At 39.2% G+C, this 22,989-nt stretch overlaps 4 protein-coding genes across 6 annotated transcripts; 2 read left to right on the top strand and 2 right to left on the bottom strand.

Annotated features, from left to right (window-relative positions):
- Nucleotides 1–794: 794 nt before the first annotated feature.
- On the top strand, nt 795–2,537 carry LOC149034897 (uncharacterized). Its single transcript, XM_089192760.1, has one exon. It carries the CDS (start codon nt 795–797, stop codon nt 2,535–2,537), a length of 1,743 nt encoding a protein of 580 aa, XP_089048886.1.
- A 30-nt stretch (nt 2,538–2,567) lies between these two features.
- LOC149034896 (uncharacterized) lies at nt 2,568–7,215 on the top strand. Its single transcript, XM_089192801.1, has 3 exons — nt 2,568–3,027; nt 3,639–4,470; nt 6,735–7,215. The coding sequence occupies exons 1-2, from the start codon at nt 2,568–2,570 to the stop codon at nt 4,445–4,447; spliced, it is 1,269 nt and encodes a 422-aa protein (XP_089048927.1). The 3' UTR covers nt 4,448–4,470; nt 6,735–7,215.
- LOC113668034 (uncharacterized) lies at nt 6,311–9,497 on the bottom strand. The gene is made up of 3 exons (XM_089192791.1): nt 8,954–9,497; nt 7,444–8,150; nt 6,311–7,043 (listed from the first exon to the last, which is right to left on the bottom strand). Exons 1-3 carry the CDS (start codon nt 9,345–9,347, stop codon nt 6,633–6,635), a joined length of 1,512 nt encoding a protein of 503 aa, XP_089048917.1. The 5' UTR covers nt 9,348–9,497; the 3' UTR covers nt 6,311–6,632.
- Nucleotides 9,498–10,890: 1,393 nt separating this feature from the next.
- Nucleotides 10,891–22,975, bottom strand: LOC149034895 (tolloid-like protein 2). Of its 3 annotated transcripts, none has more exons than XM_089192787.1 (8): nt 22,842–22,975; nt 22,099–22,394; nt 18,012–18,041; nt 17,421–17,807; nt 16,539–16,913; nt 13,481–13,930; nt 13,215–13,310; nt 10,891–12,514 (listed from the first exon to the last, which is right to left on the bottom strand). In XM_089192787.1, exons 2-8 carry the CDS (start codon nt 22,130–22,132, stop codon nt 12,342–12,344), a joined length of 1,545 nt encoding a protein of 514 aa, XP_089048913.1. In that variant the 5' UTR covers nt 22,133–22,394; nt 22,842–22,975; the 3' UTR covers nt 10,891–12,341. The 3 variants fall into 3 exon arrangements, with proteins under 3 accessions (XP_089048913.1, XP_089048914.1, XP_089048915.1); XM_089192788.1 differs by lacking the exon at nt 22,842–22,975 and adding an exon at nt 22,468–22,508 and having other exon boundaries at nt 22,099–22,230; XM_089192789.1 differs by lacking the exons at nt 22,099–22,394; nt 22,842–22,975 and adding an exon at nt 20,408–20,603.
- Between the last annotated feature and the right edge of the window lie 14 nt (nt 22,976–22,989).

The following is a 22,989-nucleotide window of genomic DNA, read 5'->3' as shown; positions in this document are numbered from 1 at the left end:
TCTTTTCCTCAAAGAGGCAAAAATACTCCATGGGAATAAAAGTGAACATATCGTTAGGTTTCAAGCTGTGTGCATGGAACCGTGTGCAATGATGCTTGAATATTTGTTTTTCGACTTCGCTCCCTTCTTCAAATTCTTCTTGACGGCTTCCTTCTGCTAACTTTCTTACGCTAGTCTAAGTTTGGAGCTTGGGCTGAACGTTGTCATATTTTGAGAAGCCTGAAAACGTTCCTGTGATGTTCTCACATTTACAAGCATATGAGATATTATTGGGCTATGTCCTGGTGTACCGGTTAACCAAAATATGTCCTGGTGTGCCGGTTAACGAAACTTGCGTGACATTGGTCAATCGAATAATAGCGTGACAGCTAGATAATTTGATAAATAATGAATGCTTTGATCATAAAATACAATAAAATGCCGGCATTGGTTCATTGTTGGGTTATTTGAGTCGTTTGGATCTTTTAGATCAGTTGGGTCATTCGGGCCAGTTGGGTCACTTGGGCCAGTTGGGTCATTCGGGCCAGTTGGGTCACTTGGGCCAGTTGGGTCACTTGGGCCAGTTGGGTCACTTGGGCCAGTTGGGTCACTTGGGTCACTTGGGCCAGTTGGGTCACTTGGGCCAGTTGGGCCAGTTGGGTCACTTGGGCCAGTTGGGTCACTTGGGGCCAGTTGGGCCATTATGAAATCCGAGAAGGCCCTGAAACGGGAAAGGGCTCTGTTGGGTCCAAGCCTCTCTGAAAAGCCTTGTTTAGAAGTTATTAGATGGCGGAGTGATTTATCCGCGTGTGGCGATGAAGATAACTCAGGAATTGCTTAGCTATGTTCAGCATAATGTTAAAAAATATGAAGATCACTTACTTCAGGACGGAAAGGTGGATGGACCTGCAATTATTGAGCCAGGGCAGCAGTTAAACCCAGACTTCCGTAGTCCTCCTGACGTTGGCGACTATGTGCTTCCCAGAGTCATCATCTGGGATCCATTGCAGCAGCAGCAGCATTGTTTCGATACTGGATTCACATGCCCCCACTATGAGCGCGGCCATCTGAATAGTATACTTACTCCCTGTAAGTGGAAAGATGGAAGGAGCGAGCGAGATTTGCCACGCCAAATTTATTGTGTAAATGGCCCCGTGTTGCTTGTAAGCCGTGTGTATCGATGCACTGAAGGACACGAAATCGCTGGTCATGACCCCAAAATACTAGAGAGCATACCATCAGGTGATCTTAAATTTCATCTCGGCCATAAGTTAGGATTCACTCCTGAACTTTGCTCTTTAGTGTTTGCATTAGCTTCAAGTGGACAGCCATTTCATGAAATTGAACTGTTTCTAGCGCAAAGATACGTGGACAACTTTGCGGAAAGACAGTGTAGGTATGCCAGACACATCTCTACATATTTGGAGAAAAATGAGTCTCAAGACAACGACAAACTTCAAAAATTCCCGTCTTTTGAGGTGTGGAGACCAACGCCGAGCACAGATACAGTTCATCAGTGCTTTCTGTATATCTTCAGAGAGAACAAACAATTTTTTCGGCAAAGTATCAGTGAGAAAACTGCTAAATGGATGAGTGCCGACCACACATTCAAAGTTGCTGCAAACATTGGATGCATGCTCCCAAATGGATCTTGGTCTACACAATTTGATTCCTTGTATATAGTTATGAATGAAATTGGCCAGGTGCTCGCCTACAAATTGACAAAGGGTACTGCAATAAGTAAGGTACAGGACATATTAAATAATTTAAAGCGTCGATTAGATCAACAGAAAGCATCCTGTGACACAATTTTTGTGGATGACTGCTGCAAGGTTCGCAGCAAATTACAGCAGATTTTTCCAAATGTGTCAGTCAAGCTTGACTTGTTTCATGCCATCCAAAGAGTCACCTCAAAAGTGCCCAAGAGCAAACGGCAGTACTTGTCCTCGTCTTTCATAAATGACTTCAAAATGATATTCCGAGCTGATGCAGACCAAGGTGAAATTAGAGAGATGGATACACCAGATGAACAAACCATACTGAGTAACCTTGAATGTCTTACAGAGAGATGGAAAGATGTCCATTATGACAATGGTGAGGCTGTTTTGAATAGAAATGTTTTGCATGAAATCGAAAATTTGAAGGTTCATATTGAAAGAGGCTGTTTGTCAAGGATTTTCCAAGGGGGTGGCTCTACAAGAAATGAAAATCTCCACAAAAATTTGAAGGCTGTGATAGCCCGATCAAGACTAGGTTGTGAATTGGCTGAGGCATTATTGGCAACCTTCTTTTACCTCTGGAATGAGAGAAGAGGTGCATCAGAATTACCATCAGGTTGTGTAAGGCCTATCCTATCCTACAGAGCAGCATTAGATGAACAAGGCTTTGAACCCACAGCTGAAAGGTTTGGCATAATCCCAGAGTCTAGTGATCCTGAGAATGCTAGTGTTCCTAATGTGTATGATCCTGAAGTCATGCAGAGTATTTTGTGTGAAATGTTTGTTAACAGCAGTGCTGAGTATCATGACACAAGCAATGGTGGGCTCAGTGACAGTTAGCTTTACATCATTTTTTGTCAGGCTGTGAACATGTCTGTTCTTTATAATCAGCTGTGTTCACTATGTACAAATCCCAGGTTGAGTTCTAAGCTACTCCACTTAATGCCCTGCAGCTTACTTCTGTTCAGTAACTCCACATTCAACACAGAGAAAGTTGCTGAACACTCAGAAAGGCTAAACAAGAATCTATTGGGTTATAGCCTAAAACTTGCCACAGTGGACTATGATTGCCCAGCAAATAGTATTTTTCTCAGTGTTCTTAGTCAGCTGAAAGAAATTTTGGCATCTTCACCCACTCTACAAAAGCACTTGGTTTTCCTTGGAATTTCATTGGCTGACAGTGGTGACATAAAGATTGTCCAAGAATTACGGGATCTTGTGGTGAATGAGTTGCTCAGCAATGCTGGAAGGTACAAGCATGCCCTTCTGTCACCTGAAAAGCATTTTGATGATGAGGTAAACAAATTCAGGGAATGTGGATACTTTTCAAGTAAGTGAAGACATTAATTTGGCATGTTATTGCAGTAAAGTTGGGTACATTGAAAAGGTTTCATGAAGTAATACCAAATCCCTTTAAGGTTTTGGTTAGGACAGATGACATCTCTTTTTGTGTACTTCCAAAAAATCTCCAAGGCATTGGAAATTCCTTGAGTTGGAGGGAAAATATAGAAAATGTTTAAAGTGAAATTTGTATTTCTAAATGGGTGGAGTGTTAGAAAAACTTGCTTCTGTTGGGGAGGCATGCATCCTCTTAAAATTCTTCTTTCCTTTTTTGATATATTTGTAAAAGTGGAATAAAAAAAAGAAAAAGGGAAATTTTCTCCTACAGGTTTTCAGTATAGTGAATATTTTGCCTGTTTGGGTTTCTCAATAATAAAAAATTTATATTTGGAATGAAAAGTTACATACGGAAGAATAACATAAGAGTAAAATACCCGTTGTAAAAAAAACAAAACAAAACAAATAGCAGCAAAGTGGTGTTAATTATAGAGTATTCTATTTCTGGAATTTAAACTTGCACCTTTTGTTTAATCCATAAGGATTGATTTTGCATAGTTAAGCACACCAAAAAGCCTCTCTGAGACTTTCATTTTTTTTCAGATGAGTTGGGGAATGTCATAGGAATTGCACTATCCCAGATTCTGAGACTGAACATAGTCATCTTTACATCACTGGACCACATGCCTGTAGTACCAGTTTCCCCATTGTTGCCTTGCACAGCTACCAAGGCAATTTTTCTGGGATACAGTATTGGTCAACCAGAATTATATCACAATGTGGTATCTTTGGAGAACGTGAATGAAGCTATCCCACCCCATGTTAGTTCCACAAGTACATGTAGCAATAATTCTCTAAAGGAACAGGTGCCTGAGCACTGCTCATGCGGTCGTGGTTCTGCCAAGAAGGATGGAAGAAAATTCTGCTGTCAAGTACCAAATGGTAACAAGAGCCGGTGTAAATGCTACTCTAAAATAGCTGGTTGCTCCCATCGATGTAAATGTGTTGGTTGTGGAAATCCTTATGGCAGCTCCCAGGCTGCCAAGCAGGCATACACACTTGTAACAACTTCAAGGTACCGACCCAAGCAAAAACTACAAGAGGCCAAAGAGAGCATCTCCAGTCTTGATTATCTGACAAGTCAAGGTTTAACTCCAGTATCTGGATGGTCTGAGATTGAAAGTCTTACATTAGACTGTCTTGTGAACTTTGCATCTTTGAAGGGTCTAAGCATTGAACCTTCAAGAGTGTATGAATACTACTCCAAACTTCATGACATTTCAAAAAATCTTGGAAGTCCCTTGCAACCAAAGAAAGCCAAACAAATAGATGGGAAACTCCAAAGCATCAAGAAAGTGGCTAAAGGCTTTGAAGCGCTTTACAAAAAGCAGGTTGAACTGAACTGGTTCTGATTAAACATACTCTTTTGGATACTGTAAGTACCACCTAATGTTAGCCAAATTGAGTTTTTTTAAAACTAATTGGCAGGGAATCAGTATTAGTAACCATTAGGAATAGGGTTCTACAAGCCAGTCAAATGGAAACTTCAACATCTTCCCCCACCACCCACCATCACCCCCAACATAATCTGGGCAGTTGTTTCAGTAGATATAACAAAGTGCACATGATTGAAATGAACGGGAACTTTTATTATTAATTCGGTAATGTAATTATTATCTTTGGGTGTTCAGTTTTTGAAATATGACATCGAAATATACTAATACAATATGAAAGAATCATGAACAAAATAAATTTTATAAACTATCTTACTCCACAATATTACTTTTGTCTCAATTTGTGATTAAGAAAAATTTTTAATAAACCTATGTAAAAAAATTAATTATGTATCCAATTTGTTATGTTATGTACATCTAATGCAGTCAGGAGACAACAAAAATATATATATGTTATTTGCCGGCTGGGAGGTCCGTATGGTGAAAAACTGTGACCGAGGTCTTGAAAATACTGCCCGAGGCCGTAGGCCGAGGGCAGCATTTTCAAGACCGAGGTCACAGTTTTTCACCATACGGACCGACCCTTAGCCGGTAAATAACATATTTATTGTTTTTAAACTTGACGAAATTCTTTCCGAAAGAACCCGAATGATTTATGGCCGTAAATACGGCAAGATCTTCCATAAGCTGAACAATTTTTGAGTGAGTAAATAGTAGTTAAAATAGAGGTGATGCAAATTTAAGAGAGATGCCTCAGCGAAACATTTTCATTTCCGTAACGATAAAGGTGATTTAAAAGGCTTCCAAACAAACTTTGAAACATTATTTTTACGAGTATCTGTCACAATCTGACACCTGTCAATTAGAGAGCGCGCAAGAAAAAAAAAGCGTAGGAACATTTGAAAACCAACAGAACTAGTTTGGCAAGGACTGTCACGACAATGTTTTCTTCAAAATCAGTTAATGATCTAACGGAAAGTATTATTCACTCTCATCGACCATTTGTTCATGTACGAAGATTTACCTCTGTTCATTAAGTAAACGGCGAGGAAAGTAATTGTGAGTAAATTCAATTTTTTTATTTTGAAGTTGTGAGAGTTTGCTCGTTTGTTTTCTGTAATGGCGTGTTTAACTCTGATCTTTCCTTCACAAAAACTAAATTCGAACGGCACACTCCGACGAGACCCAAGGGAATATCTTGCGGCCTTTTATCAAAAAATTCCTTCAATTTCTGTTGTGCAATTTAAGGTACAAATGTCCAAATTGAACGGAATTGGAAAGACTCACCAGGAGCGTATATTTGTTGTAGAACTTAAATTAAAACTTCGCTCGCTCTTTCACTATGAACAAATTGCTCGAGAAAATTCAGATATTAAATGAATGAAAGTTCCATCGTTCAGTTTAACTGTAACCAAATACCTCACGTTTCAACTTTCTGGGTACTTTTTGTGAACGATTAAAATGAATTGCAGACGGTTTTTAGGCCGCTTGTCAACCAACGTAATGACACTATTGTTTATACAAATTCATTCTGAAACCAATATTTTTCTGTCAACCAAAGTGATTTGATAGAGAGAAAAGAGAGGATTCATAGGTTATTTATCGGCTTGAGGTAGTGACCGACGTGTTTGCTTAAAAATACTGCCCAGCCGGAAAACGAGGTATATTTATGAAAAATGACAACGAAAGTTGGGATGTACTCGGCGACTCACGAGAGCGTTACCGTGGCCCGTGGGCAGAGATAGGAAAATACTGACCGGGTAAAGAACCAATCAGATTGCAAGATTCGTTACCGTGCCCTCTAAAAAAACAATAAAATGATTTACCACATGTTCCTTCTTTACTATCCAAGGAATTTAGTTAATTCAGTTATGTAATTATTTTCTTTGAGCATTCATTTTTTGAAATATCACATCAAAATATACTAATTTAATAAATTTAAAAGGAATGCGAACTACATTGATTTTTATATACCATCTTTCTGTGCATAAAATTTTGTTTCAATTTGTGATTGATTTCAACACACCTAATTATATAAAAAATAAAATATGTATGCAATTTGCTATTAATGTTATGTACATATGTTGTAGTCAAGACACAACAAAAATATATCAAAGAGACAAGAAGTACAGTATTAAAAGTTCTACTCTGTTGCCTCTAAGAATGCTAGAATTTCATCCTTTTGTGGATGAGCATTCATGACAGTTTCGTGCATGTCCACTGTGATTTTATTATCTTTTTTTAGGAATGCCTGATGGTACTCTTCTGGTGTCAAACCACAAGCAGCAATTGCATGTGGGCTTACGACTGTTGGAAGCTTTTTGCAGAAGACTACCAACTTATTAATTTTTATGATGGAACCAATTCTAGCTTCCTGTAAGGCTGCCATGGCTTCCTGGGCTGCTTTACTGCTGGGTCTTCTAGTAGAAGAATAGCTCCGCACTACTCTTCTTACACACACAAAAGGACCAGGGAGAGACAGAATTCTTTTTTGGATGTCTTCACCCAACACTCCCACTTTGAGTCCTACTGAGGACTTCTGCAGATGGCAAGACTGTAAAACAAACCCATTTGGCTCAAATTAAAATAAACCATGTAAAGTTTTTATGTTATCAGCAGTCCACTAAATATTGAGTGCATAATGCAAACCATGTATCTTGTAGTTTGAATTGTTTTGTTCTTTTTCCAATCAGTTTGGAATAAAAAATTAAACTTAATTAATTTAATTAAGCATGTGATCTTTTGGTTGGGAATGTCATGTAAGTCTTGCATTGCTCATCAGGAGTAATTTAAAATCTACAGATGTAGAGTAAATGTGATGGTGTTAGAACAAAGAAATGCCCCCATTGTCCAGGATATGGTCATTTCCTTTCCAGGTGGGTCACCATAATAGATTATTATAATAATGACAATTATAATAATTATTATTATCATTATTGTTATATTAAACTCACCAGCTCTGAGATTCCCTTCATGGTCTCAAGAGTATCCATGAAAGTTATTGCCATTTGCATGGTTTCTTCTGTGATTGTTGTGGGTGTTGTCCCTGACTCCAAGGCAAGTGCTTTGGTTAGCCGGTGATAAAGGACATGCATATTTAAAGCAACACGTAAAGTGTTTTTATATTTCTTTGAACCTGAAGAAATACTTGGACTGGCAACTGCACCCTGGCTGTAATCTTCATTAGGCTTGCTAAACTTAAAGAAAACTTCCTTAGCAGTGGCAGTCAGTGTGTATTTCAGTGCTGGGGTTGTGTTATGTTCCACATATATCTTTTCAAATACATCGCCAAGAGATTTAACAGAAAACTCGTCCAGGTAGTCAGAGTTTTCTGCCATGGCTTCCAGGTCAAGATCTTCTGATCTTCTTTGATAAAAAAACAGCAACCTCTCTGCCAGCCCATTATTTGAGGCTACAATTTTTGGCCAAACTGACTCCAGGAACTGCTGACGGGTGGTGAAAGCAAGGAGGGCTAGTTTAGCTGAAGTTACTCCAACTCGCTTGCCTTTTGTCCCTTTTAGTACGTACCAAAAATCTCCATCGTAACATTTACACAGGCGTTCCATTGAGAGGCTTGTCTGTGATGTTGATTTTCCCTGATATGTTAGTCTTTGTAGGAGAGAGTATGCTTCATCCACACAAAGGATTGGCACTGTGGATGCTGCAATAAAATGTACTGAATTGGTTATATTCTGTTTTCCTGGACAACTGATTGTAAATTAGAGCTGAAATTATTTCTAATACTACCCATAATTTCTACCCACTTACCCTCAATTGCAGAGTAAAGGGCCCAGGGGGACCCCCATACAAAACAGACTGGGGTGTTCATTGTCTTGCTTTGGAGTGTAAATTTCAGATGTTTGAGCTTGCTTTGGGTGTTTCCAGGAAAAATGCCAACATATTAAAGACCCTATGGGGGACACGTAAAGAAATGGAAAAAAAATATTGCTTTTTACTTATTTACATCTGAGTCAAGTCCACATTGGTCTCCTTTAGGGGTTTAACTCAATATTTTCAGTAAGCAACCCTGTCTGTTTCATATGGGAGCCCCTCAGCTTAGCCCCAAGAATGGAGGGCACAAGATCAGTAGTCCTTCTAGAGAATCATTTAATCCTTTACACCCTAGCATTGATAGGAATATTCTCCACAGTGTTCTTAATACATTTCATATGGTGTTGACAGGGACAATTTTTTAACAGTCAAGAGCTTCTTTACTTAGTGATCATTTCATTTTTTCTCATGATCTTCATTTGATTCAGGAATGATATTGTGAGGAGAAATTAAATGCTAGTCACTCTTAGGGGTTAAAGGGTTAAAGAAAATTTCTCAAATTCATTAAATTATTTATCAGGAATTTTTTCCTTCAGTGATTCATTAAGTCTTGTAATATTAGCTGAAGCTTACTACACTCCAAGGATAATAATCAATGCTAGGAGCTCCTGTCGATGTCAAATAAAAACTAACCTCCCAGGAAATGGTTGAATAGGCCGCTTGATGATGTTTCATCAATCACAATGCTGGTCTGTATTTTCTCCTCGACATGGCCCACGATTGGCTCCACGCATCCTTTCTGGCACGCTGGTGTTTTCCCCGTTCCAGAAGGGGCAGTAGCGATCAGATGAAGGTTTACCTTCTCCTCGTAGGAACCAAAAAGCTTCAGTGTTGTCTGACCGAGCAAAGAGCTCGTAGGCACCAGAGCTGAACAAAGTAGCATCTCGCTCGTTGTGCCATTGCTATAAGCGAACGCCGTCAGCCATTGACGAAGGCGTTGGGGTACAACTTCTTCAATAGAAAGAATAATTTGGCCCAGCTGAGATTCCAGTTCCGCGGTAGATGTAACATTACTCTGAGTGTCCATAATATGTCGAATATCGAAAAACTAACTACGTAACTTTTGTGAGCACCTTCTTTGATGGCGGGAAAAGCTAGAATGAACTAACAGGCGCCTAGGTCAGCGTTTGTATTTTAGCAATTGTGGCGGGAAATCGGCGATTAAAAATTCACCTGGTTTATAGATAACTGATGACCCAACTGGCCCAAGTGGCCCAAGTGACCCAAGTGGCCCAACTGGCCCAAGTGACCCAACTGGCCCAAGTGACCCAACTGGCCCAACTGGCCCAACTGGCCCAACTGGCCCAAGTGACCCAACTGGCCCGAATGACCCAGCTGATCCAAAAGATCCAAACGACTCAAATAACCCAAATAACCCAACAATGAACCAATGCCGGCATTTTATTGCATTTTATTATCAAAGCGTTAATTATTTATCAAATTATCTAGCTGTCACGCTATCATTCGATTGACCAATGTCACGCAAGTTTCGTCAACCGGCACACCAGGACATATTTTGGTTAACCAGCACACCAGGATAAAGCCAGATCAAGTTACATGACATTAAATTTGCATTTCGAAAATGCGCATTAAAAGTCGGTAGACAAAGCAAAGTCAAGAACAGAATGATAATTCAAACCTTTGGCCTGTAAGAGCAAGCAGATGTAACTTTTAGATTCCTTTGTTGCACGTATGATCAGTGAAGTGAAAATTGCGCATTAATCATTCGCATGAAAGAACTCTCACTCACCACAAAATGTAATCAAGATCCAGACTGAAATCATGATGGTATTCAAACTTCTTGTTCTATTTTAACAAAGCTTGATCTTCTTCACGCTGAGGAATCGACGAGGTCGAAATCAACAGAGCAACATAAGTCAGTTCTATTTCGTATTTAACTGCGGAAATATGGAAGCAAGCTCAGAGGCAACAGACCGAATAAAGTAAGCGTGACCTTGACGTCATTGACGAGTCTGTGACAATTTCAGTTCTTCAGCTGTAACTTGATGGTATGTACTAAGAAGTCGACGCAACTTGAGGGATCCTTTCGACATAAGGGGTTTCCTTTGGATATTTCTACTCCGAGAGTTTAAATGAAAGAAGTGAAAGAAAAAAGATGCAAGAAATTAGAGGGGAGGGGAGGAATCTTGCTTGCCTTCTCTCCTCCCCCTCCCCACTAAGTCTCTTAACACGATGATTATTTTACTATTTTGATAAAAAGGAAATGAAAACCAGGAGATTTATGATTTACGTCAAAATACAAAGGAAATCCGTCATAGTTGACGAAAATCAAAGCGAAACAGTCAAAATAAAAACAAATTTTAATAGCAACGGCATAGTGCCACAGAAATTCCAAAATAACGCCAGTTTTTTAGGTGACGAAAGTCCTAAATTGGTCATACCCTAAAATCGCTGTTCTTGACACTTGATAGTTTCGGTTCCGCACAGAAGCAAGACGTATTGATCGAATTCCCACAATAAACCCGTACATAGTTTTACTTGACGCTCACGGATTCAATCAAATTCTACTGGAAACGTTAACAAGATCTTTTGTAAAAGCTGCAACGCAATAATTTTATAAAATGCGGTTATTGCTTTTATTATCAGACGAACTTACACAAGTCGGTTTACGTCACTCCATAACTGCGAGCCTGTGCACACAATCAAGAGAACATTAAGAGTCACGTGCGTGCGAGAAAACCGCACGCGCGTTGCCTATCTGCTATATATCGCGTGCGATAACAGCGTTCTTCAAAAGTGCTCACCGTAAAGGTTAAGCTAAAACTAATTAAATTAGCAAACGAGTAAAGATAATTATATAAGCGGCTTTTGACTCGAAACAATTCGCAGATCCATAATGATCTTGGTGCTAATATCATTCAGAGGGAACGTTTAGTTACAAAAAAAAAATTATACCTAAAATGCAAATATTAATTATTGACAAAAAAGCGTGCTACAGTTTGTACTTATATCTTCTTGTTCGCTCTTTGATTGGATATATCTCACCAAGTCACTCCGTGAATGTTAATCAGGAAAGAGGCAACAACTTTCAAGAAACCTTTCGGATCGCCGCAAATGACAATTAGCCCAGTATTCCATTTTTATTTTTATCATTTTTCTTCGTTTTGTTGTGTTGTTTGTTTGCTTTTTTTTTTTTGAAAAAGTTCAAGAGAGGACAATATCTCGTCCCCAAAACACATTAAAGCGCATTGTGTTTTTGCAAAAAAAAAGCGAATTCTAAACCTTTAATACTGTTGAGGATTTTGAATTTATTATACTTCCTCATTATTATTGAAAAATTGGAGACTACGTACAGTTTAAATTATCAAAGTCTCTAATCTGTATCCCTTTGTAATTTGTGCTAATGGATTGTGATAGCTGATAGTAAAAATATTTCTATTCTATCCCTAAGCTGTGCTTACTTCCTTGTTTCTTCATAATCCAGCTTGTGACCAATCTCTCAGTTCATGGTCTGAGCCAAATAACTAACGCACGAATAATAAGAACGTGGTCGGGGTGGGGGTCCAGAATCTTCCATTAGTCGTGCGTTCATTGTTTCACTCGTCTCCTTTGACTAAGGGCTTGGAACAGGCTATTCATGAACATAATCCTCTACACTCTTTTGTTTTTTCTTCCATAATTTTCAACTTACAGAATCCAGTACTACTTAAACTACTAACGATTACATACAATATTAACATTACTTAAAAAACTCGCATAGTTTACAGTACTTACCCTACTAACAATGCTTACTTCACTTACAATTACATACAATACAGACATCACTCAAAAAACTCGCGTTGCAGCTCACAGAAACTTGCTCGACTAACAATGCTTACACTGCCTATAATACTAACAATAATAATTACACGAAATACTAGCACTAGGATCGTCATATTACCAGCTTTTTTTAATTTATTTATTTATTTTTTTAAGAATATTTTACCATAACATTATTTGCCATACGGATAATAACAATATGGTTTTTTTTAATTGATGCATATTGTACACTCTTAACCGCTTAACCAGCATATCCTCCGTTAGGGAAAGATCCCAACTCGTGGGAGTGCTCCCCGGTATTTGGTGCATGGTATACAGAGTTCTGGCCAGCATTAAGATTGTAGTCGCCTTGATACTTACTACCCGGTTCACCGTCTGTGTTCACGTCATGCGCGCCATTCTGTCGTCTTAAAGCTGTCAGAAACAAAAATATCAATAGGATAAAACGAATAAATAATGTTTATAATGCAATCGGTACTGGTGATGGCCGTAGTGCTCACCAAAGTCATAACGTAAATTACGACGCTCCCTGCTCAATCTCCCCTTTTCGGTTTTACCGCATTTACTTCAACACGCGCCGCGGCGCTCATTAACTTTGTTCACACCTTCCTAATTTGAGGGAAACACGTTTGCGGGGGCGCGCATCTTTGAGTAAGTACGACATACTAGTATTTGCTTCCGGAATTATATCGCAGGCTAGTCACCCTGATAAGAAGGACACATATATATGATAAAAGGTTACAACAACATGGTGTAAAGCTTTTGGCCGCTTGTTTGATAAGTACATCCTAAGACTCTCTCCTGAAGGGCGATAAAAGCGTAGTATGGACACAAGGGTTTCGCAAAGCTTTCATTGCGGACAGACGAGTCAACCAGATAAAAGAGAGTTTTGATGTCGATGAAAAAGCTGAGATTTCCTTTTTAACCTGCCACTTTTTTCCTCTAAACACTTTGATCTCATTACAAAAAAAAGTAAGGGAGTAGATGGCCCTGTCATTCATGTTCCTGATCAGAAGTCTTAAAGTGAAGACCTCCTCACCAGCGCTAGACAAATTGAAAAGTAAATATAGCACCGCACCCATATTCCCTCCAAGAGGGAAGCGATAGGACTTACCACGAATTGCAATGAAAACGACTGCGAGAACAGCTACCGAACCAATTCCAATACCTACATAAGCGCCGGTCGATAAAGATTTCTTGGACGCTGCACCTATCAAAGTGATCAAGTCATTTGATTACTACATGTTAATCATTTCAGAGACAAAACACAAAAGATGACTCTAGCGTGGGTGGCATGAAAAGTTATGAGAAACAATTGCTAGTGTAAAATTTTCTCATGATTGAAACAGGAGTTTTAAATATGATTTACAAGGTACCTACCACCAGTCGTACTTGATTCACCGGTCGTTGCCGTCTCACTTGTCAGTTTCGTTTCTGTTGTAGGTGGTGATGTTGTTGAATTGAGGGAAGATACTGAATATTCTGCTTCAAATCCACGAGCAACTGTTTGTCCCGGATGGAACATCACAAACAATTGGTTTCCAGTCGAGAGGTGAGTCTTATTCCAAGACGACCCCTGAAAAAATCGCCCCAGCGAAGGAGAACTTGTTGACCCACCATCATAAAGCTCCACATAAGAACAATTTGAATCCGAAAAGTTGGCTGAACACCCACTTAAGACAAAGTCAGTAAACACAAACTGTATTTTTTCGTTAGCTGACGCGGTTATGTTCCAGGTACAATTTCTGGACGCAGTGTAGTTACTCTCTGGGTAGTTTGTGCTGCTTATTTTGCCGCTTCCTGAGAGAGGAATTGCTTCCTTGGGACAAACTGTAAACAACGAAAAGGAGCATGTGAGTGTAGGAGAATAAGCATAGCCTGTTCCGGGCGTTTAGTTGCTAAAATACAGTGCCATATTGAACAGCGAGAGAGTAGCAGAGGAGCGAAAAAACGAGGGAGGGGTGGGTCATGTTGTGTAACCAACTTCTTCTTTTTCCTACCAGACCCAAACCTCACTCTCTTCTTCATTACGCCGCTACTATGCTGCCCTTGGCTATTTTGCTATGTTTTACTAACTAGAACGCTTGGAACAGGCCTGAATAGTCATGTACTAACTAAGCGCCTTATCATTACTTGTAAGAGTGAATTTACATGAAACATTCTCTCCGCGAGCTCTTGGATATCACGAAGTTGTTTTTTCTACTTACTTGGAGGACTGTACTTCAACAGCTTGTAAGTTGTCCCAGATCCGTCTTAATCCATTCTTGCATCATCGGACACAAACAACACCCTCAAGTTTTGCTACTTGAGGGTTTCGCTGCTTTACAAACATTAGTCCCAACCTTGATAGATTTATACCCAGTATGAATCCTTCTTAGCTTAAATATTTAGCTCATAAAATGTACCAACCAATTCCGATAGAAGAAAAATTTCAAAAAACTCGGACTTTTCGGGCCCTCAAGTGCTCGTATTTAATCTTAATAGTGTCCCGTGGACTGGTAACGAATTAGTAGGTGATGACGTAGAAAACTGCGAAAACTCTCAGTTGAAACTTGCAAATCTCTCACATCTCTAATAATTTTTGTATCAGTCAGCGTTGAAATACTCTGGAAATTATGTCCGATAGCGATGTAAACCTATCTTCAGCAAGCTCCACCGAGAGTTGTGATACATCGTACACAAGTAGTAGAGTACGGTTCAGCCCTTCGAAGGAGAACCGCGTGCATCAAACGAAGATTTCGACGAAGACTGACAAAGACGGTTTCTCGCCTGCGGTGCTTAGGTGAAGATTAAAACAAAAAATTCCCCTTACTGAATGTTTAGTTTGCTGCGTTTGCGTTTTGTTTCTATGGCAAAATCTATGTTAAGAATGGGTAGCTGTGTTCGTTTCTGTTGCCGTAACATTTTATTCCCTCGAACTATGTGCGGCTAAGGTTCCCCTTGGTCACTGCTCTAGAATTTCGTTGAGGTAGAGCAATACCCTTGGTAAACTAAAAGCTAACTTTTGACGAAAGAATCAGCTGTCTCACGAGGCACGATGATTTTTTACCGAGAAGTCACGGGGAAGTTTAACCGTAAGTTACTCTTTTCCTCGGAGATTGCAAAGGCAGAGGTTATCATCGCGATCGTCGAGCCGGTCAAACCGAACGGAAAACGAATGAGTTTATTATCATTTGATTCAAGTTAATCTCAAATAGGGATTTTAATGAAGAAAAACATCTTTAGTTTATGAGCAGGATTGACATCAGTATTGACATCAGTATTATTAATGAATATTTCGTACGCATCGACTTTCCGGCACGGTACTTGGATTCGCTACCATCTAATTCAATAAAATTTGTGTTTCCTCATTTATCTCGCTGCAATGCTGCTATCACAATGACATTGCTACTGTTACTACTTTTAGTTTGTTGAGGACAGGGGGGAATTGATGGACCGTGGGATGGATTTCCGTAAACCTAGCTTAGGAGAATACACGGCCTCTTCGAGCTTGTATGTGTTTATGCTGGTATCCGCCAGAGGTTTCGCACTGTTCACGCAACAGGATATCGGTCAGCTCAGGAAAGGGCTTGAACTTCATTACAAATGATGTAAATCTGTTATCAAAATACGATGTAAATTACAATCGGTAGGATTTTTATAGGAAAAGAAAAGCAGAAATGTAGTCATGTGGAAACACAAGGAGTACATCTCAAGCGCGTGAAATAAACAACAATGAGGAGGTCACCATTCTTCGCTTGCGAAACGTCAGCCGAAAATTAGTAATAAAATAAAGAATGTTGGACAATCGTTTACGGTATGGGAACAGACCCCTTAATCGGCATTCTTTTCAGCAGAATTCATTGGTTATCTTAAACTGATCTGGCTAGTTGTATGTGTTCGTAACAAGCGTCTTCTAAGCCGGTATAGAGCATAAGGCCGATGACATTGAAGAGTAAAATCTCCTCGATGTCGACGATCGAAACGCGTCCATTTTGGCCGTACAGCTACATCCTTTCGAAAGTAGTGTATAGAAAAACCTGGTTTGTGTGTATTATTCCTGTAGCTAACATCTTTTGGCGCTCCGGCCTTGCAATACGTCCATCCTCTCTTCTATATTTCTCCTTTCTTCACGATAATTACCGACGTGTCTTCACAGTATTCTAAGTCACAGCTATGTAACATGATCGTTTTGGCCGTCCCCTTAACGGGGAAACATTTTGGCCGCCGAATCATACTTTCAATGCACAAGAAAAAGGTCAAGGAGAACTTGCTAGGTGCTAAGGTCGATTATTTCCAATTTTAGATACAGCTATTAACCAGAAAATGCAAAAAAAAAAATTCGTGCCATGGGCACTTAAACTAAACGCCTTATCATCACTTGTAGGGTGAGTTTATTGCGTGAAACATCTTCTCTCAGCGAACTCTTAGATCTCACGACGTTGTTTTCTCTACTTACTTGGAGGACTGTAGTTCAACAGCTTGTAAGTTGCCCCAAATCCGTCATAATCCATCCTTGCATCATCGGACACAAAAACCACCCTCAGGCTTCCGTGCAGTGAATAAAACTTTACAGGAGTATCCCTTGGTGTACCACATAGTTTTCCAGGCAGCGCTTCATCACTGAAGCTATTCTGAACTTCCATATAATCACACGTGCAAGCAGCGCCACCGCAACGTTCAAGATTATAGTCTGGTATTGTGAGCTCGACACGGTACCCTTGTTTCCCTATAATCTTCCAGCTACATGTCTGGTTGAATGGATAGTTTCTTGGATTAAAGGGAGTGGAGAAAGAACCTGATGTTTCACTGAGGATCATATCTGTTGGGCACACTGAAAAGAGTAACAAAGATTGTGCCAGGCTTCGAAAACTGTTTTAGTTGTGATTTTTAGTTTTGAAAGAACCTGATGTTTCGTTTAGGATCACATCTGTTGGACACACTAAAAAGAGTAACCAAAAGTGTGTCAGGTTCAGGTAAATTCATCATACTTACAGTAATAAAGACATGTCATTTTCTTAACTGCGATCGAAAATCAGCCTGTGAGGCTCTTTTTTTTTTAATCCTTTTTTTTCCACAAGGTTTTGCAGTCAACTGATTACTTTTCACTACCTTCTACATATAGCTTATTCGCTGTACAGATGTTAGTGAGCTTGTGTTTTAAATCGAATAATGAATTGTATAGAGAGTAGGGGTTTAAAGGTTTGACTACATTCTTCTATAGACTCTAGCTGTTCATTGATCGTTTGTATTTTATCATTTGCTGGGTAAGCCCAAATCAAATTTCCGCTTACATCTATAACGGTATCATGTTTCCTATTAAACTGGCACAAGGACTTACGTGAATCTCCATCTATTGCCTCAAAGGTTGCATTGAACCCTTTGTTTACAAGGCCGGTGCGAGATTCAAATCTCACTTGAATGAAATTTCCCTCGGAGTACACAGGAGGGGGAAGCTTTTGACCACAGATCTTAAAGTCATTGGGTTTTCCTCCATGAGAGGCAACGTTTGTGATAAAGACTCGGGCACTCTCTGCTTTCGCTCCAGCACAGTCATCGTTTTCACCTGCTACCAGGGTAAAGTTCAAGAAGGTCAGTTTGATAATTTTCCCACCGGGTACCGTGATATTCCAGGTACAAATATTTTTTGCGTCATAGTTGTTGGGAAAATTGGGGCTGGAAATGTGACCACTTGAGGCATCAATGGATTCTCCAGGAGAGATGCAGGCTGAAAAAGAAAGTATCTCTCAGTTACTCTCTTGGTTTCTTACTGCAGACGAAAGAATTCCAGCAAAATAAAAATTTAAAATGTGTTTCAAACTAGCACTTTTGTTACCATATCTTTTCTAAGAATGAGAATTCCAGTTGATTTAAACACAGACCAAAACTGTGGATTAGAATGCAGACATGTAAGACGAATATTTATACTTACGATCACTTGTCGCCAGAGTCAGGGAGGCAACTGCAACAATACAAAGAAAGAACATGTGAAAACATAACTTAACTTGAGGAGTAGGAACAGTTCATTCTAAATGCTGACATGTTCGAGGTCATTTGAGCTAAAAGGAAAAGTGGACAAAGCTCAAAGAGAAAAGAAAGTCCCGTCGAGTTTTGTTAGAACTGCGATGGTTTCCACGTGAGATCACAGGGAATTTCCGGCCTAATTTTGAGCTCTGAGTTTTTACTTACAGTATTTTAAGGCTAGCTCATCAGAAATAATGGTCACTGCAAGATTTTTAGCTAAGTCGTGTTCTCATATGGATGCTGTGGGCAAAACACCCTTCACATAATTTTACTGACGAAGTTTTTCCCTGTTTTAAATGAAAGCCATTCAAGATTGTAATCCTGATTCCTTTTAGACCCCTCTGAAGAGGGCGAGACAGCTGGAGTTTAATGTGAAGTGAAGGTAGATCCTTTCGACTTTCGAGAAATTGTCAAGATCTTAACCTGTAAAGTAGATGGGCCTTTCTCGCAGATTTTAACCGACTGAGCCGCCTGCACCTGTGTGGTATGGCATCTTGTAAGACACAAGCAACATCAAAATTTCACAAGCTTTAATTATTTTGACTGCCTGAATTTTTTATTGAATGTTCCCCAAATATTATAAACAAAGAAATAAATAACAACTTTGTTTAAGGAGGGTAACACACAACAGTAATTCAACTGATTAACTAGTGGCCCACGATCCTAAAAGTACCGTAATTGGAATTAAAATGTATTCGAGGATTATGAAACTGGTCAACAAGTCTATGAGAATGCAAGCTAAAAATTAATGTCTATGTAAGGCCTTTCTGAAAGAAGCAACTGTTGTCGCATCTTTTTTTAGGTTAATGGGTAGTTGGTTCCACAGCCTTGTCGCAGATACGCTAAAAGTCTTCCCTCCCTCGGTTTCGCGATTGAAACGAGGGCAGGCGAGATTTAATTTAATATAACGACCAGCTCTTGTGTGTAGGTCTGCATTAAATTTGAGTAGATCGTACATATAAGCAGGACGGCTTCCTTGTAAATGCTTAAAGACTAAAGTACTCTTATTTAACTTAAATTCGTCATAGAAAGGGACCCACGCTAATTTCTTAAAGAGTTTCACGCTGTTCGACCTTGTATCAGCTTCCAAGACAACTCGGGCAGCGCGTTTTTGAAGCTTGAAGACTCTCGTTATGTTATCACTTGAACAGTTCGACCAAACAGTTGATCCACATAACATTAGCTGTTTTATCATTGCGTTATAGGCAACGGAGAGGTAGTTTCTTACATTATAGGAATGCTCAAAAAAATTTCTGTGCCCTGAACAACCCTCCGCCGGGGCCCTCTCTCTTTCGAATGAGCTATCGTTGTGAGCGGTGAAATTAAAGTCTGACTACGATCGTTAGAAAATATAAAAAAGGAATACAAAACAGAGAATCCAAACTATACCGCTACATTTCCACGTCATTAATAATACGTTAAGAAAATATAAAAATAGCGACCGAAATCATATCATGAACCAAACGTAACGTCGAGTTGTTTAGTATTAATCTAGAATTTTACTAATACCAGTATTGACAACAGCCATTAATCATGATATGGCCACCATGTCTATGAAAAAACAGATACATAAAAAGTCACTTATGAGCGAAAAATCGCTAATCTCAGTAAAGGTACATTTGGATAATAATATTGACTTGTATTGTGTGGCAATGTTCACGTACTTTATAATCGACTGTTAATATCGACCTTTCCCTACGCATCGAGTTAATGCCTTCTGTCCTAACGTATTCACATATTTAAGCATGAGTGTCAATTCTACATTCGCGGGTGAAACTAAAATACACTTAGCAACCTTTGAAACTTATGAAGCTAAGAAATGCAAAGTATTTTGTTCGTGTTCGAACATGTTCCGAAAAATTGAATATACTCGACAGGCATCAATGCGTGTCATTCCGCCTGTTCTACAATTTAATTAAAAGACTTCTGAATATGGGAAATTTAAGTCGTTGAGTTAAGACAAAATCTACTTTAAGTATTCAAAACAGCCTAATTTGTTTTTATGAAAAAAAATCATGACGGAACCGCTAACCCTAAGCTGGCCTTTAGGCAGAAGAAAGCAATGGAAGCCGGGATAACAAGATGCAAGAAATCATCGAACCAAATCTCAAAGTGAAACACTGATATTCAAAATGTACCATTGAACTTGATTCCTAAGACAAGATAAAATCAAGAACAGAACGTGATCCTAGAGTATTAGCCCATAAAAATGACCATAGAGATATATCCTTCAAATGTCTTTGAAGCAAACATGATGAGTTGACTGACAAGAGACTGTATAAATCATACCCTAAACGAACTCACCAGAAAAACTGACCACGATCCAGGCTGTGATCATGTTTGTATTCAAACTGCTTACTATCTTTTTTAACGGTGCTCACCCCCTTTTCATTGAGGAATCGTCGAGGTCGAAATCAACAGAGAGCGGAAGATGCGTGTATTTTACGTTTAACAGCGGAAATGTGTAACCATGCTGAGCCAGGAAACTGAGTGAAACCTATCAGGAACCATTACTTCATTGTGACGTCTTTTATCGTTCCAGTGTCTGAGCCGATAGCTGCACTGTTGTTTAATGAACAGAGGCATGACTAACACCATAGCTTTTCTCAAAATTATTGTTTTGCTACGAGTGTTTCAATGAAAGAAACGAGAAGTGAGTAATTACACACTGAAAGGGGGGAGGGGAGGGAGAGTTCCCCTCACCTCTACCCCTCTAGCTCATTAAAGAAGTTACTATTTCGGCGGGCTACAGGCAACTAGTGATTCACGACTAACAGTTCAAGCGAGGAAAAATTAAGTAGTGGCGTAGTGCGAACGTAATGCAAAAATTAAATCGGTTTTTCTGCTTAGTTAACTAATACCCCAACAAGAGCAAACCGAAAAATCGAAAAAAGAGATGGAAACCGAATTCCGTGAAGTTTTATCAGGACCACATGAAGTAAGAAAGTTTGTCCCGTCATACCTGAGGAAAGCTTGTTTTAAGAGAATTTATCACGGACTTTGGGGTATTAGCTCCTTTATTGTTGAGGAAGAAGCATCATACATTCTTACAGAACAGTAAACAAAGCTTCATTAGAAAAACATGCTTTTGTCTGGTTTGAACCGCAAAGGACGAAGATTAAGTGTTTTCCTCGGTTGGGATGTCGATTTACAAATCGTCATTATCTAAAATTCATTGTTGAACTTGAGATCAACATTCATTAAATTCCTTTTGAGATTGACGCACATAGCCAAAGACTAAAAATTTGCGAAATTTTTTTCAAGTAGATTCGGTTGAGACTTGAAAAAATAACCACCTGTATTACGAATTATAATTAATTTCAATTTTCTTTGTTCCCCGGCAAAGATTTAACTCAGGAGGTATAAATTTCATAGTTGGAGTGTAATATCTATCGATACAATGGTCGTTGAAGTAAAGTTTCGAAACGTACATATCAAAGTTGCCTTCTTCTAAAGAAGCTCAGAGCGATGGTGCATGCCTTTCTAGACTATACCTCCGGCGCCGGTAACATTACGCATCAGAAAAGCAGGTAAATTTGGTGAAAGCTGAACTTCGTAAACATCGCTGTTGTATTCTATTGACACGAAAGTCAAATTATGACGATATCAGAATATCGAGCGTTTTCGATATGCTTTACACCTCAAGCAATCCCTCTTAACTGTAAACAAATTGAGCAAAACCGGGCCGCCAAAAATTTTAGCAACAATCTCGTAATATTTTTAACGCGGGGCTTGTACGCTTATTGTTTTTACATAGAGCTCCAATTTTGCGAAGCAGAAATTATAAGTATAATGATAAAGATACATATCCGGCACCGAAGAATCGAACAGAAATTTAAAAAAGCAAATGAAGTAAGAGTTGTCACCCGGGAAATCGAAGATAACTTAAAACTCCAGGAAGTTTAAATTACGATCGGCCTATACCTAACTAAAAGTTGCGTGCAACGGCGACATAAAATTCAAGTTCCTTTCTTTTATCTGAATTACGAACATACCTCCAATAGCAACGACGAGCCAAAACGAAGCCATTAGCGAACAGACCACTCGTTCACGACTATTCAGTAATGCTTTGGTGTCCGACTTCAACGCAATGAGCGAGAACGCAATGAGCGAGAAATTTTTGTCAACTGCGAAAGCAAAAACATAGACCACACAAGACTGAATTAATATTACCGGTCAATACCATTATGGTGCAAAGCACGGCCACACGAACCCCAGGGGACCTCAATACCCCGATTATGTGCTCATGGGAGATCCTTTGTTTCTTGTATTCTTGTCAAATGAGGCATTCCTAGCAAGATCAACAAGTAGAAGGCAGAATTTCGATTGTTAGAGAATCGTGCAGAGCCTTACCCGAGTCATACCTGGTAGGAAATACTCTCCGATATTTTGCTAGGGCAGGATCTGTCTGATGAATTATAGATAACTTAGTCCACCTTTGTATTTGCACGACTTTTAGCGTGAATTAATTAGTTGTACAAGTCTGACAACTGTACCCAGGAATTGTAACAACGCAAACGTAGAATGTCTAATAAACAGGAGGTTTTGGTTTAAGAGTTCAAAATCCTTTTTCAGTTCTGTACAGTCTGGACCCCCAAAAAAATTCCAGTAACTATTTATAACTTTTCTATATGGAACACATACTTCGAAGCTTGTTTCCGATAACGAGTTATTTTAAGGAACAAAATGCTCATATTGTCATCCTGATGATTCAGCACTGAACCTTGAGTCAACTTACACGGGAAGTCGATGTCAAATCAGAACCATTAGGAGTCATTACCCGCCGCCCACACACTCCAAAGCAAGCTGCAGTGGAATTTTATTCCTGAGCTCGAGAGTCCGAAGATATCATTCAAAATAGTCAGTTCAAACAAAAATGTTAAATT

The sequence above is a fragment of the Pocillopora damicornis genome, chromosome 13, assembly GCF_964200805.1.
Source record: "Pocillopora damicornis chromosome 13, jaPocDami1.2, whole genome shotgun sequence".
NCBI lineage: Eukaryota > Metazoa > Cnidaria > Anthozoa > Scleractinia > Pocilloporidae > Pocillopora > Pocillopora damicornis.
The sequence above is the reverse complement of the archived record's forward strand: the minus strand, read 5'-3'. Positions and strand labels throughout refer to the sequence as shown.

Bases quoted from the DNA above. Each gene is read 5' to 3' on its own strand.
- LOC149034897 (XM_089192760.1), top strand. From the start codon at position 795: ATGAAGATAACTCAGGAATTGCTTAGCTATGTTCAGCATAATGTTAAA.
- LOC149034895 (XM_089192787.1), bottom strand. From the start codon at position 22,132: ATGGCTTCGTTTTGGCTCGTCGTTGCTATTGGAG. The intron at 13,311-13,480 runs GTAGGTACCTTG...TCACTTTGATAG, and splicing joins TGAATCAAGTACGACTGGTG to GTGCAGCGTCCAAGAAATCT. The intron at 12,515-13,214 runs GTAAGTCCTATC...TGTTTCTGACAG, and splicing joins CGTTTTCATTGCAATTCGTG to CTTTAAGACGACAGAATGGC.
- LOC113668034 (XM_089192791.1), bottom strand. From the start codon at position 9,347: ATGGACACTCAGAGTAATGTTACATCTACCGCGGAACTGGAATCTCAG. The intron at 8,151-8,953 runs GTTAGTTTTTAT...ATTTTATTGCAG, and splicing joins ATTCAACCATTTCCTGGGAG to CATCCACAGTGCCAATCCTT. The intron at 7,044-7,443 runs GTGAGTTTAATA...TTTGTTTTACAG, and splicing joins TGAAGGGAATCTCAGAGCTG to TCTTGCCATCTGCAGAAGTC.
- LOC149034896 (XM_089192801.1), top strand. From the start codon at position 2,568: ATGTCTGTTCTTTATAATCAGCTGTGTTCACTATGTACAAATCCCAGG. The intron at 3,028-3,638 runs GTAAGTGAAGAC...ATTTTTTTTCAG, and splicing joins GGAATGTGGATACTTTTCAA to ATGAGTTGGGGAATGTCATA.